Source organism: Miniopterus natalensis, chromosome 9, assembly GCF_054644295.1.
Source record: "Miniopterus natalensis isolate mMinNat1 chromosome 9, mMinNat1.hap1, whole genome shotgun sequence".
Lineage (NCBI taxonomy): Eukaryota > Metazoa > Chordata > Mammalia > Chiroptera > Miniopteridae > Miniopterus > Miniopterus natalensis.
Genome location: NC_142089.1, coordinates 65,245,294 through 65,257,941, shown reverse-complemented (window position 1 = coordinate 65,257,941; position 12,648 = coordinate 65,245,294). Strand labels below are relative to the sequence as shown.

The 12,648-nt window shown below is 47.4% G+C and overlaps 1 protein-coding gene across 1 annotated transcript; it reads right to left on the bottom strand.

Moving 5' to 3' along the window:
* Positions 1-4,573: 4,573 nt before the first annotated feature.
* Positions 4,574-5,826, bottom strand: NHLRC1 (NHL repeat containing E3 ubiquitin protein ligase 1). Its single transcript, XM_016205376.2, has one exon. It carries the CDS (start codon positions 5,824-5,826, stop codon positions 4,657-4,659), a length of 1,170 nt encoding a protein of 389 aa, XP_016060862.2. The 3' UTR covers positions 4,574-4,656.
* Between the last annotated feature and the right edge of the window lie 6,822 nt (positions 5,827-12,648).

The window sequence follows — 12,648 nt, the reverse complement described above, 5'->3', positions numbered from 1 at the left end:
ATGATGTGTCAGGCAGTGTTGTAGGCACTGGGGATATGGCTGTAAATAGCACAAACACCTTGGCCTTCATAGTGGTTATCTTTTCTCGGCCACAAAGCTGCTTCTCATTCGTGACTGTGGCTGGCTCACAGCTGCTCTGTGCCCCTCTAAAGGAGCATGCTTTCAGCATTCTAGTTATTAGAGGCTGACAAAAAACATGCATTTTAGGCTCTTCTTCAGACTTTTTAAACATACCCCAGCCCATCATAATCTTTCTTAAAACGTTGGCACCCCAAAGTTGGGCAAAACTTCACCCTAGTATTCTAAACGGAGCCTGGCCTTCCAGATCACAATGAAAGGATACTTTTAACTTTTACATTTACAGTCATCAAGGTGGAAGGACTGAATATATTTTGTTTAACAGCTCGATGGCTTGAATGATAACTCAGATATTTAGACCTTTGGTACGTGGGCCTCTGCTTAGATCCTGGTATCAGGCCCCACCAGGATGAGGGGTGAATGTGCTGATGGGAGTGTGCTGAATCTCTCAGAATGAGTTTCTTACTCATGGCATCAAAATCCACAGGTTTAAGTTTAATTTTCTCCAAACAAATCAACAACACAGTGTCGTTTTTGTTACGCTCTTTCTGTTGCAAAAAAACAAACTTGTACAGATTAGCTTCTCGGGGTGCATTTTCTCCTTCCAGTCTTACCTGGATCCTTCATAGTGGTTCCCCTTCCTCTGCCGCACAGCTTCTTCTCACTTGGTGACTTTGGCTTGCTCCGAGCTGCTCTGTGCCCTTCTGAGCCTGCTTTCAGCGCTCCCCCCAGGCTGCCATCTGCCTGATTTGCTCCATATTTCTCAATTCAGAATTTCAGGGACAAGAACCTACAGTCATGCTCCGCATAACGTTTTGGTCACAGATGGACTGCATATATGCGGTGGTCCCATAAGATTATAATGAAGCGAAAACATTCCTATCGCCTGGTGATGTCGTAACTGTCATACATCATAGCGCAACACATTTTTCACTTGTTTGTGTTGGTGCTGGTGTAAACAGACATACTGCACTGCCTGTCGTGTGAAAGTATCGCACGTACAATTCCAGTAGGAGGCCACACCATCTGGGTTTGTGTAAGTGCGCTCTGCGACGGTCACACCCCAACGGAACAGCCTACCAACGCCTTTCTTAGGATGGACATCCGTCAGTAGGTGGCACATGACTGTAATTCGATCTCTTTGCCCCTTTCTGGGGAAACCTGTTTATCCCAGGCCAATTCATAGGCCAGTCCTGGTCTAACTGATGTATTTGATGGGACATTGATTCGTAGGCTGTTGCTTAGTTAGGTGGGCACTCCTATCCAATCAGCTGTTGCTGGAGGGGATCATGCAATAGAAAATATGCTGCTGAGGGCAGGCTGGTCCGCAGGCCTGTGGGAGGGGCAGTTTTCCGCAGAAGCAGCTGTGGGCTCAGCAGACTCCGTGATTGTTTAGTGTGGTGGTTGTGGTGAGTGTTGGAAGCCTTCCTGTCATATTTTCTACATAGTCGTCAAGAAAATAGACCATCTCCTCGTTAGCCATGATAGACCACCACAGTGTATCACCATTAGTGAAGCACTAACCACCAATATACGTATCTTCTTTCTGTGGCAGGTGTAAAGATGATTTAATCCGTGATCATTAGTGGTTCTTGTTAATTTTTGTGAGATGCACAGAATATTCTGCTTGTTCCTCCAAAGGTGTATTATTCACTTTGGGTGGGGTCTGCATCCCATTTAATGAGGGGCCAGGAAAGGTCTAGATAAGGCCCCAGCAAAATGGTAATCCTTCGGTCCTGAGTGAGACTTGCTAGAGGGGAGATCTATGAATCTGAACCAAAGTCCTTAAAAAATGTTGAGGAAAGAAATTGAGAAAACCAAGTTCAGGTGGCAAATTCAGAGGGCAGAACAAGGGTGAAAAAAGGAGAAAATCCAAGGATCAGGAACTGGGCAACACTGGAACAGATGGAAGGTGAAGTGAGGACTCCTGAGACGGGACAGCACTTGCTTTTATGGACGCAGCAGGTGGCACATGGTGAGTAGCGTTGGCCTAAGGCACGTGATTGAGGGAGACATTCAGGAAGAGGCTTTCTTCCACATTTACTGTTGGTCATAACTTTTTGTCTCCTGTCTCTGGGAGTCACTCCAACTCTCCTCCATCACCTTGGAACCTTTTACTTTCTGCTGCAATGATCTCTTCCTGCTATCTCAGGAGATGGTGAACAGCCAGCCAGCTTTGCATCTTCCCCAGGGAAACCCTGTCTGCACCCCCCCCCATGCCATTCCTGGGAAGAGCTGCTATCTCTTAATGTTGCAAATCCTGCCTCGCCCACTCCCAAGGACAGTTGGCAGTTAACAAGGTCCCTCGTTGTCACCTCTCCGATTTGCTCTCACACCATCCCAGGGGCTCTGGTGGGGCAATCCCCAGGAATCGGGCAATACCTTGGCCACATACCTCCACTTGTGCTGCATGTTCACACCTTCCTTCCGAGTGCTGTCTGAAAAAGACATGAGCACAGCCCTAGAGCCAAAGATGATGGCACTGACGATTCCAAACAGGAGAAAGTCCCTTGAATTGGCTCAACGGACCCTGAGGCCATTAAAATGTCATTATTCCTAAGGAAAACTTTTAAAGGATCAATCAATCCACAGTGGCCCTACTTGCAAATGACCAAGTTTGAACCTATATCTCCACCTGAGACTTGTCTTGGTACACAGCGCAGAATAGCTGTGAAGTCACCACCTAAGGGTGACTTCTATGGGTGGGGTGAGCGTAGGGGAAGGGGGTTGTCCCCAGAATCCCTACTTGGAATGCACTGACAAAGGCGAGCCAGGGTGCTGGAAATCTTACTGTTAGTGTTACATAGTAAGAACACGGATGCGAAATGGGCTTTTTGGCTTTTTGGCAGGGGAAGCAAGCTCTCTCTTTTAGCTCCAAAGGACAAACTTATAATCTTTTGGAACATATTTTACTGATAATTTTGGGACTGTCTCTAGTGTGTACAGTATGTCTATTAAAACTCTTTGTATAACAGAATCCCATAGTTGGTAAAGCATCAGCTATTACCCAAAGCAAACACTTGCCTTTCAAAAACAGTATTTTCTCCCTGAGAAAAAATTTTTGCTGCTTCTCAGGTGCCAGTTATTTGGTACTATTCCAACAGCCCTAAACTCTGAGATGTTTACACTGGCTAAAAATGTACAACTTACAAAGAACTGGCCACTTCACCTGAAATTTCCATTCATTGAGTCAATCTCAACGTTAAGCAAGTGTTATCTTGGTCAAGGCTATATATACTTCAACTCATGAAGTGTTTCAGTGTTTACCAATGGCTTAAACGCTGACTTAGGATCAAGGGAAGTATTTCTTGAGTAAACAGTGTTTGTAACACATGGGGCAAATTTTGTTGTTGTTAATTCTCACCTGAGGATATTTTTTCCATTGCTTTTCAGAGAGAGTGGGAGGAAGGGAGGGGGAGAGAGAGAGAGAGAAAGAGAGAGAGTGAAAGAGAAATATCGATGTAAGAGAGGCACATTGACTGGTTGCCTCACACACGAGCCCTGACTGGGAGGAGGGATCGAACCCAGAACCCAGGAACGTGCCCTTGATCAGGAGAATGGAACCCATGACCCTTCGGTGCGTGGCTGACACTCTAACCACTGAGCAGCACCAACCAGGGCATATGGGGCAAATTTAAATTGCACAGAGTAAAACGCCATCACAAAAGTGCTTCAGGTTACCACTGATTATAAAAAGGCCGGCAAAATCATTTTTACCACGAACTGATTGTGGTGACTTAATCTCTGTATTAACATAAATATGTAACAGGAATACGATCCAGCCCCCTAACAGTTGTGGAAATGTAGTGTGTTCTACAGTCGTTTAGAACATACAGCAACACAGGCCTTTCTCGGCCAACCAAACGTATTTCCTGAGTGCCTATACAGCAGGGGGCCTACAGGTACTAAAAATCACATTTACCTTCTGAATAAGCAGTTCTATTGCTTTTCTTAGTCAAGTAACTCAGGATCCACAGCGACTCCACACAGTGTGCCATCAGAGGAGTTGCAAGTTGAACTAACTGACACATACAAAACATTTTTCCTCTTGAACTCTCTGTAAAGTCTCCTAATTCTGTGCATCCAACAAAAATAAATGGCTACTTGTAAATAGTGTACATATAGCAACAACATGCATTCACATATTTCCCCCCCACACACACACATCTATTATCTTATTTAAGAGAAAGGGGCTTGGGAGTCAGAATTGAGTTCCAGTGGCGACTGTCACAGTAAGTAAGGGTGACTTTGGGTAAGTCACTTCAGCTCTCTGGGTCTCAGTTTTCTCCTATCGAAAATGGGATTAATAATAGAAATCACCTTATTGGGTAGTTGTTAAGGGTTAAATGAGCCAATATTCACAAATTTCTTAGCGCAGGGAGTACATACGCAATAAATGGTAGGTTTCATTACTATTCTTTAATAATTGCCTCAACCTTTGTAAGTCTGCCAGGCAGTTATAATGATCCCTGTTGCGCAGATGCAATGAAGTAATTTATCTGGGGCTAAAATAATTCACTCGTGTCAGCTTCAGGGCTTCTGATGCCAAGCCCCAGGCCTCTCTCATCCCCACGCCCATCATCCCCAGTCAACCTTATAGACTTTTACAGAATGGGCTGCGCTGTCCAGCACAAGAAGAGATTTCTCCTTGGTGAAGGTCAGCGCCACAGGGTGGGAGAGACCATGGGTGACGATGGGCTTCAGTACTGGAAACTCCTCAGGTTTTCCTAAGCACAGGACAGCCTGGCTGGAAGTATCGGCGACGATCACGTTCCCCTGGTGATCGAAGGTCACAGCGGAGGCGGTTATTTGGGAGGGGAAGGCGAGGCTCAGCCCAAAGCCGTCCACCCGGCCGAGCAGCTGCAGGCCGGCGCTGAGCACCGTCACCGTGGAGCTGCAGGGCCCGCGCCCCGGCGCCAGGGGGCGCTCGAGGACCGCGATGGCCCCGGTGAGCCGCGACACCGCCACCCCTCGGGGGCTCCGCAGGGGGGCCGGCGACCTTTCCGCTCCCCGCAGGACCCCTTCGGGAAAGTCCACTTCCAGGAGGTGCAGGGACCCTGCCTCCGCATCAGTCACCACGACCCTGTTCTGGGGGGTGGTGTCCACGCCCCACGGCAGGGAGAACTGGCCTCCAATGACGAGCTTGATCTGACCAAAAAAATCAAACACTTTGACGGAGCGGTCGCCGGCGTCGGTGACAACCACGTGGCAGTCGTTGGTCACGGTGACGTCCAGCGGGTACCGAATGTCCTGGGCAGCGTCGCCCTTCTCTCCAAACTGGTGAGCACAGCCGCCCCCGGAATCAAAGATCTTGACCCGCCTCTTGCCGTCGTGCACCACCACGACGCGCCCGGTCTTGGGGCACAGCGCCAGCCCGGTGGGGTTCACCAGGGTTCCCCAGCCGCCAAAGGCCAGGTAGCAGGTGGGGACGACACGGGGGGCGGCGGGGGCGGGCCGAAGAGGGGAGCCCAGGAGCTCCAGGAGGTGCAGCACCGGCAGGCAGTCGCTGGTGTCGCAGCCCCGGCAGGCTCGCCGGCAGAAGGGGCACTCGAGGGCCAGCGTCCGCGGGTGCGCCAGGGCGGCCACGCAGGCCAGGCAGACCACGTGGCCGCAGGGCAGGTTGCGCGGCCGCCGCTGCTGGCGGGGGCTGAACCTCTCGAAGCACACCTTGCACTCGAGCAGACTGGCCTCCGCCTCGCCCGCGAGCTCGCGCAGCGCCGGCCCGCTCCCCCGCGCCTCGGCGCCCATGGCGCAACCCCGCGCGCTCCCGCCCGGCCGCCGGCCTTCGGGGCTGGACACCGCCCCCGGCGCCGCCCGGGGTCACGGTCAAGGGGCGGGGCGCTGGTGCTGACGTCACCTCGGGGGGCGGCGAGGCGGAGACCTGCTGCCCCCTGGTGGGCGCGCGCGGCACTGCCTCCCGGACGCCTGACGGGGGACCTTGAAAGCTGTAGGCTGCGCTTGGTCACACCTGTCATCTTAACAACAGCCCTGCGTGGATGATCTCCGCATGACACATACAGAAGCATACCTGTTGCGAACACGAGGGTTCCTCCTCCCTATGAGTGGTCTGTAAGTGGCAAAGCGAGAACTAGAACAGCCTAGTCTTCCAACCCTGGTGTCCTGCAGTTTCCCATGGGCTGTGCTGGGTGCTAGGGACTGGGTGCTAGGGACTGGGTGCTAGGGACTGGGTGCTGGGGTTGGCCAGAAAACATGGTCTCATAGTCTATGATGCTTCCCATCAGACTGGAAAACACAGACACACGGGGAAAGTTAAACTTCAACGGGGTGAGGCAGGTGTGTGTCTTTATCACACTCCTAGTTAAAGTAGATGCTTAATGAATACATGGAAAATAAATTCATGTATGAGCCAAGGAATGTTATAGGACAATACAAGGAACCCGCTCGGTGAATGAGTGTCCGATGGGGGAACCATGGCTGGGAATGCTTTCCAGGGGAGTTGATATGAAATAAGTAAGCTGTTACTCTAATTGCTATAGAATTTACGTCATGCCCGCTTTCTGTTAAATGGTTCACGTAGATTATCTTATTTAAACCTCATGACAATCCTATAAGAATATGTTATTTTCCTCACCCCTTTTCTACAAAAGAGTTCATAGTGGTTAAGCATCTTGATCAGGGTCACATGGCTTGAACTTGGCTGTGCTGGGATTTGAAGCCAGGCAGTTTGATGGCAGAGCCTACACACGTAACTAAGCCAGTGTTTTTCCAACTTGGTTGCATATGGTACGTACCTGGGTCTCATACGTAGGTTTAATTGGTCTGGGGTGCGGTCCGGGCAGCTGGAATTTTTAAAGCTCCCCAGATGATTATAATATACAGCCAAGTTTGACAGCCACTAACAACTGCACTACAACAATTCCTTGGTTAAATTCTTCCATCCTCAGTCAAGATCGAAAGCACCGAGAATCTACCCTATGTTAAAAATCTTCAAACAGGAGATAGCATAATCTCTCTCAGGAATCTCTCCTTTTCAGGAGTCCTCCCTACACCCCCCCCCCATACCTTACGCAAACATTCTCTTTATAAAACCACATATTAGCTTACTTATCTTCATTTAGAGATCATTATCATGACCATTCACCCTCTTATTTTCTAGACTTCTGAGAAAACAGAGGACTATATCCTGTGTTAAAACTCCTGGAGGAGCTTTAATGTAAGACAAGAAAGAACATTTTTTTTATGTTACATAATTCAAAGATTATCTGTGTATTGGGACATAAGAACCAATTTAATAATTTCAGCCTATAATGCATTTCCATTCCAAATAAATAGCCAACCAAAGTCAAATCAAATAGAAATTACTTTCTGAAGTAACCTTTAAGTCAAGAAATCCATTCAGGACACCAAAAAATGTAATAGTTTTAGAATGAATGTCTATGAGAAATAGAATGAGAGCCACATATATAACATTAAATTTTCTGATACTCACATTTTAAAAAGTAAAAAGAAACTAGTGAAACTAATTTAATTTCATATTTTATTTAACCCTAAATATATAAAATATCATTTTTTAAAATCCTCACCTGAGGATATTTTTTCCATTGCTTTTTCAGAGAAAGTGGAAGGGGGAGAAAGAGAGAGAAACATCAATATGAGACACATCCAAGGGTCGCCTCCCACACTCACCCAGACCAGGGCTGGGTATCGAGTCTGTAGCCGAGGTGTGCCCTTGGCAGAAATCAAACCCAGGACCCTTTAGTCTACAAGCCAATGCTCTAACCCCAGAACCAAACCAGCTACGGCTACAAAATATCATTTTGACATGAAATCACTGTAAAAATTATTAATGAGATATTTTACACTCCCTCTTTTTTTTTTAGTACTGAGTAAAATTCAGTGTGTATTTTACACTCACAGCACATCCCAATTCAGACTAGCCACACATCAAGTGCTCAGTACCCACATGGGACTGGTGGCTTTGGCATAAACAGTGTAGAGCCAGACCAAGTCTGTGCTATGAAATGTTGCCTTCTCAAGATGCTTTCCAGATGGATTTCACTGATCCTTGACTTGCTTCTAACTTGTCTCTGCTCCAACATTGTTTTAGAATGTATCCAAAGACCCCAACTCATTGCTGACTTTGGCTGAGCTTAGACCCTTCAATGGCCTTGGCTAGCCTGTCAGGAGAGAGGAGCTGGAGGGCTAGCTCCCTGGCGCCCCCCTGCTAATCCTACCCTCTTCATCTCGATCCTTTGCAGCCCCTGCGGGGCAACCAGTAGCACTTCACCAAGAGGCAAGGTTGGAATGATCCCAGAAATCGCTCTACGGCTTGGCAGACAGCACAGCAGTTCTGGAAAGTGCTGTGGCACATGCACAGACACAATCCACCCTCATGGATTGCCGCCAAGACTCTATGATAAATTTAAAACGTGGAAATATTTGGGGGCATCTGATTGAGAGTTAAGGTTTTCTCAATTACACAAAGCTTTCAGAACTAAAAACGCATAGGTTCGAGTCTTTCTCATTTTAGGATCCCCACGTTCTCGCTCAGCATCCTCACCCATCACTTTCTTCACTGTTTGCCGCCTGTCCAGGGAATGAAGCACAGATTCTGTTCCAGCATTCCTGCCAACCCAACCCAGCCCTCCCTACCTTTGCATTTTGTCCTATATGCACTTTACCAAATATATGGAGTCCAACTTCCCTTTTTATCCAATCTTAACGTTGTTCTTTACCCTCACCTCTTCTTTCTTCTGCTCCTGTCTCTGAGAGCTAACCTAAGCTCGGGGAGAGCAGGACCGGCGTCTGGTTTTGCTCGGTATCATATCCCCGGAGCCTAGCACGTGCCTGATGCACAAGTAGTTGCTAATAACGTTTTTGAAGTGGATGAATAAATGCTTAGAAGGATACTATTTATAGGTAGTAAACCCAAATGTTACGCCTTTTCTTTGATGATTCTCTAGGATTTATAAGCAGCATTGTTAGGAAAGTAGTATTTAGCCAAGAGCAGTGCTGAGCGTTTTGCCTGTCAATGCTAACTGGCTTCTCAAAAACCTTACAGAGTATAATCCTCATCAAACATATACACACATTGATTATGAAAGAAATGCCCTGAGCCTAACTCTAACGTTTTGAGTTTTTGATGGTGAATCTTTCCGTGGCAGAGTCTCCATGGATTTCTTTAATTTCCTTTCAACACACCTCACGTAGAGGGTCCCGGCAGAGCCTGCCCATCTCTCCCTGCGTCCACCTAGAATGAGCCCTGAGAGTTACGGGGGCGAAGGGCTTGAAGAACAGAACCTGTGGCGGGCGGTTGGACCTACGTGCAAAGTACCACGTGGCAGAGGAGGGAGAATGGAGACCTAGCTCAGGTGGTTACAGCAGAGAAGGGGTGCAGGGGGGAGGCTAAGGAACCTGGGCAGGGAGCTAGTGCACAGGCAGGTGGGCTCCCTGTTCTGCAAATGTGGCAAGATGCCATGTACATGCAGTTTAGAAGGCATCCCCCCAAAAAATCCAATGACAGTGACCTCCCAGACTGTGCCTGACAATGACGGGGGAGAGAAAAGGGGTGCAAGCCACATAGAATGGAATCATCTCGGTCAGGGAGGAGAGGCGCAACTTCTTGAAAGGGACAGCAGGTGCTTTAGCATGGGCTTCTGAGCCCACAGAGCAAAACCCCGCTCTCTCTGCCAACCTGAATCCTTCCCGGCTCGGTCAGTTTTGAGTTTCAGGCCAGCTTCAGGACACCTCCTCCACAGGTGACTCTGTAGCCTGTGTGTTTCTCTGGACTCCGACCTGAGCTTGGTGACATCCCTAGCTTAGCCCCTCTCCCCAGGCATCTTGTCGCCCAGTGTCCCCTCCCACCCTCTATCTAAATTTTGTAACTCACATCCATGTGCTTGGCTTCTCAGGGTGAGGGGCTTGGTGGAGAGGGGAATAGGGGTTCAGGCCTGAATACTTGGAGCGCCCACAGGAAAATGAGCTGGAGTGTCTGGTTGGAAAGGGGAACCAGGAGATTTTAATATTTCTCAAATTTGAAAAAAATTGAGTGTTGCTCAGGGCGCCATCCTTGGTCTTTTCCTCTCCTGGTCCCGCCTGCTCTCACTAAGCAATGCTGTCCTCACTTATTGCTGGGCTCATGGTCCACTTACAAACGGACAGCTGCCCGTGTGTCCCCCCAGTGCAGCCTCGCCACACTGCACAGTAATGACCGTGTTCAGTCTCTGCCACTAGAGTCTGAGGCTCAGAACAGGACTGTCTCGGTCAACAGCGAATCTTCATCCAGCACTTTCAAGAGTATGACTTGCATTTGCTGAATGACTCTCAGTAACGGGGAAGGTTAAATGATTATGGTACAGCCACAGGACAGAACATTAAACAGCTATCAAAAAATCTAGTGACATGAGAAAGGGCTGATGAAATACTAGAGAAGATAGTAAAAAACAGTACTGTATCCGTAACACGATCTCAACTTTGCAAAAACATACACGTCTGAGCAGAGAGAAAAGATAAGAAAACATCACTGGTTTAGCAGTAACTGTCTCTGGTGATAACACTTGGCTGCTTTTTTTTTTTTTTTTTATAGACTTCTCTATACTTCCTAAAATTTCAGTGAAAACATTATTTTATTATTATTTAAATGTAAGCATGAATACCTTATGGTATGTTTGATTCCTAAATACCTCCCCTCACTATCCTCTCTGCTGTTGGGAGTTGACACCAATATTGACACAAAGTTCTATTAATTCCTAGTGGTTAAGGATCACAGATTTTCAGACATATGTTTTCAGTTCATACGTTACAGCTACACGTAATAAATAAGCCTGGGACATGGTTATTTGTCATGAACCAGCAGTGTGACTATGCCAGCCAGCGTATGTATATGGAATTCTACCCTATCCCCATCAACTTAGCCACTTCAATAAATCTGTAATATGACGCTTTATAAGAAACAAAGCATATCGGATAAGAAGTGATGGAAAGTTGGAGCTGGATTAAAGACAGTTTTGATTTTTTAAAAAGTGGTCAGTAGAAATCCATTTTTTTTAAAAAGATCTTTTGCCCTGGCTGGTGATTCTCAGAGGTTAGAGCATCAACCTGCGCACCGAAGGGTGGCGAGTTCAAGTCCCCATCAAGAGCATGTACCTGGGTTGCAGATTCAATCCCTGCCTCCTGCCGGAGGCAACCAATCGATGTGTCTTTCTCACACTGATCTCTCTCTCTCTCTCTCTCTCTCTCCCCTTTCCTCCCTTCCACTCTCTAAAGATCAATGGAAAAAATATCCTCAGGTGAGAATTAACAAAAAAAAGATCTTTAAAGAGTGTAAGAGTGTGTACCATGTATATATATATGTATATACACACACACGTGTATATATATATGTCATAAGCACACATCTATGTCATGCCTTGTTATTAAAATAAGACAATGACAGGTATGCATTACAGTGTGAATGGGAAAAATCATTTGGACCAATTTCTCCGTGGGAGAGGTTCGCGTTGTCACTCCGTTCTTCTGCCCAGGAATCCCCTTCACCTGATAGAGTGTCTCACAAGGTGCCCGCTACCTTCTGTGGCCTCCACACCATTAACCCTTTAGAGAACCAATCTCCAGCTCATCAGGGGTGAGTGTTAAAGCTCTGGTTGTACTCCTTTGTAGTTTTCTTTCCACATTCACCCACATAGACTGTTACACACTTCCGTCCACCACGGCAAACTCTGAGAGTGTACATATGCGAGTGCCTTCATGCCTGCTGCTTAGGCAGGGCGAGGCATTTCATAAATCCGTGTGCCAGGGCCCAGAGGCTCGGGAATCTGTCATTTAAATTACAAAGCTGAATAAAAGGCATTTCTAGAAATTTCTGAAAATGATACAATTGCTCTAAAAATAATTTATACGTAGTATATCGTCCATCTTGAGGCTTTTTAAAAGGTCAGTCTTCCTCCAATGAGGACACATGATGTGTAAAAGATCAACCACATAAGGATATCTCTTTTGTATTATTTAAGGATCTTGGGTGCAAGTTACAGAAACTAACTCTGGCCAGCAAAAAGAACAAAGGCCTCTCTCACAGGGACACAGGGTGTTCTCTCTCCAGAGCAGCTGGGCTCAGGATGAAATGGAAACCAGAAATACCCAGGCTCTCTCCAGTTCTTGCCTCTGCTGCTTCCTGCAGACAGCATTCTCTTTTTCTCAGGTCTTTAAGTCCAAAGTGGCTGCCTCACTGCTCCTGGGTTCACCTGTTAGTTCCACCCCTTCTAAGTGGCTAACTTGCTATTCTTGCCACAATTCTAAAAATCTCTGAAAAGCCTGGCTGGCGTGGCTCAGTGGTTGAGCATCGACCTAGGATCCAGGAGATCGAGGTTCCATTCCTGGTTCAGGGCACATGCCCGGGTTGCGGGCTCGATCCCCAGCAGGGGCGTGCAGGAGGCAGCTGATCAATGACTATCACTGCTGTTTCTATCTTTCTCTCCCTCTCCCTGGGGGAGAAAAAAAAAATCTCTGAAGAGAATCAGAATGACCCAGCTCAGGTCAGCTGTCCCTTCTTGGTCCATTCAAATGGTAACAAAGGTAGGGTCAGGTAGTCATGCTTTCTGGAAGGCCACACCG

Bases quoted from the DNA above. Each gene is read 5' to 3' on its own strand.
- NHLRC1 (XM_016205376.2), bottom strand. From the start codon at position 5,826: ATGGGCGCCGAGGCGCGGGGGAGCGGGCCGGCGCTGCGCGAGCTCGCG.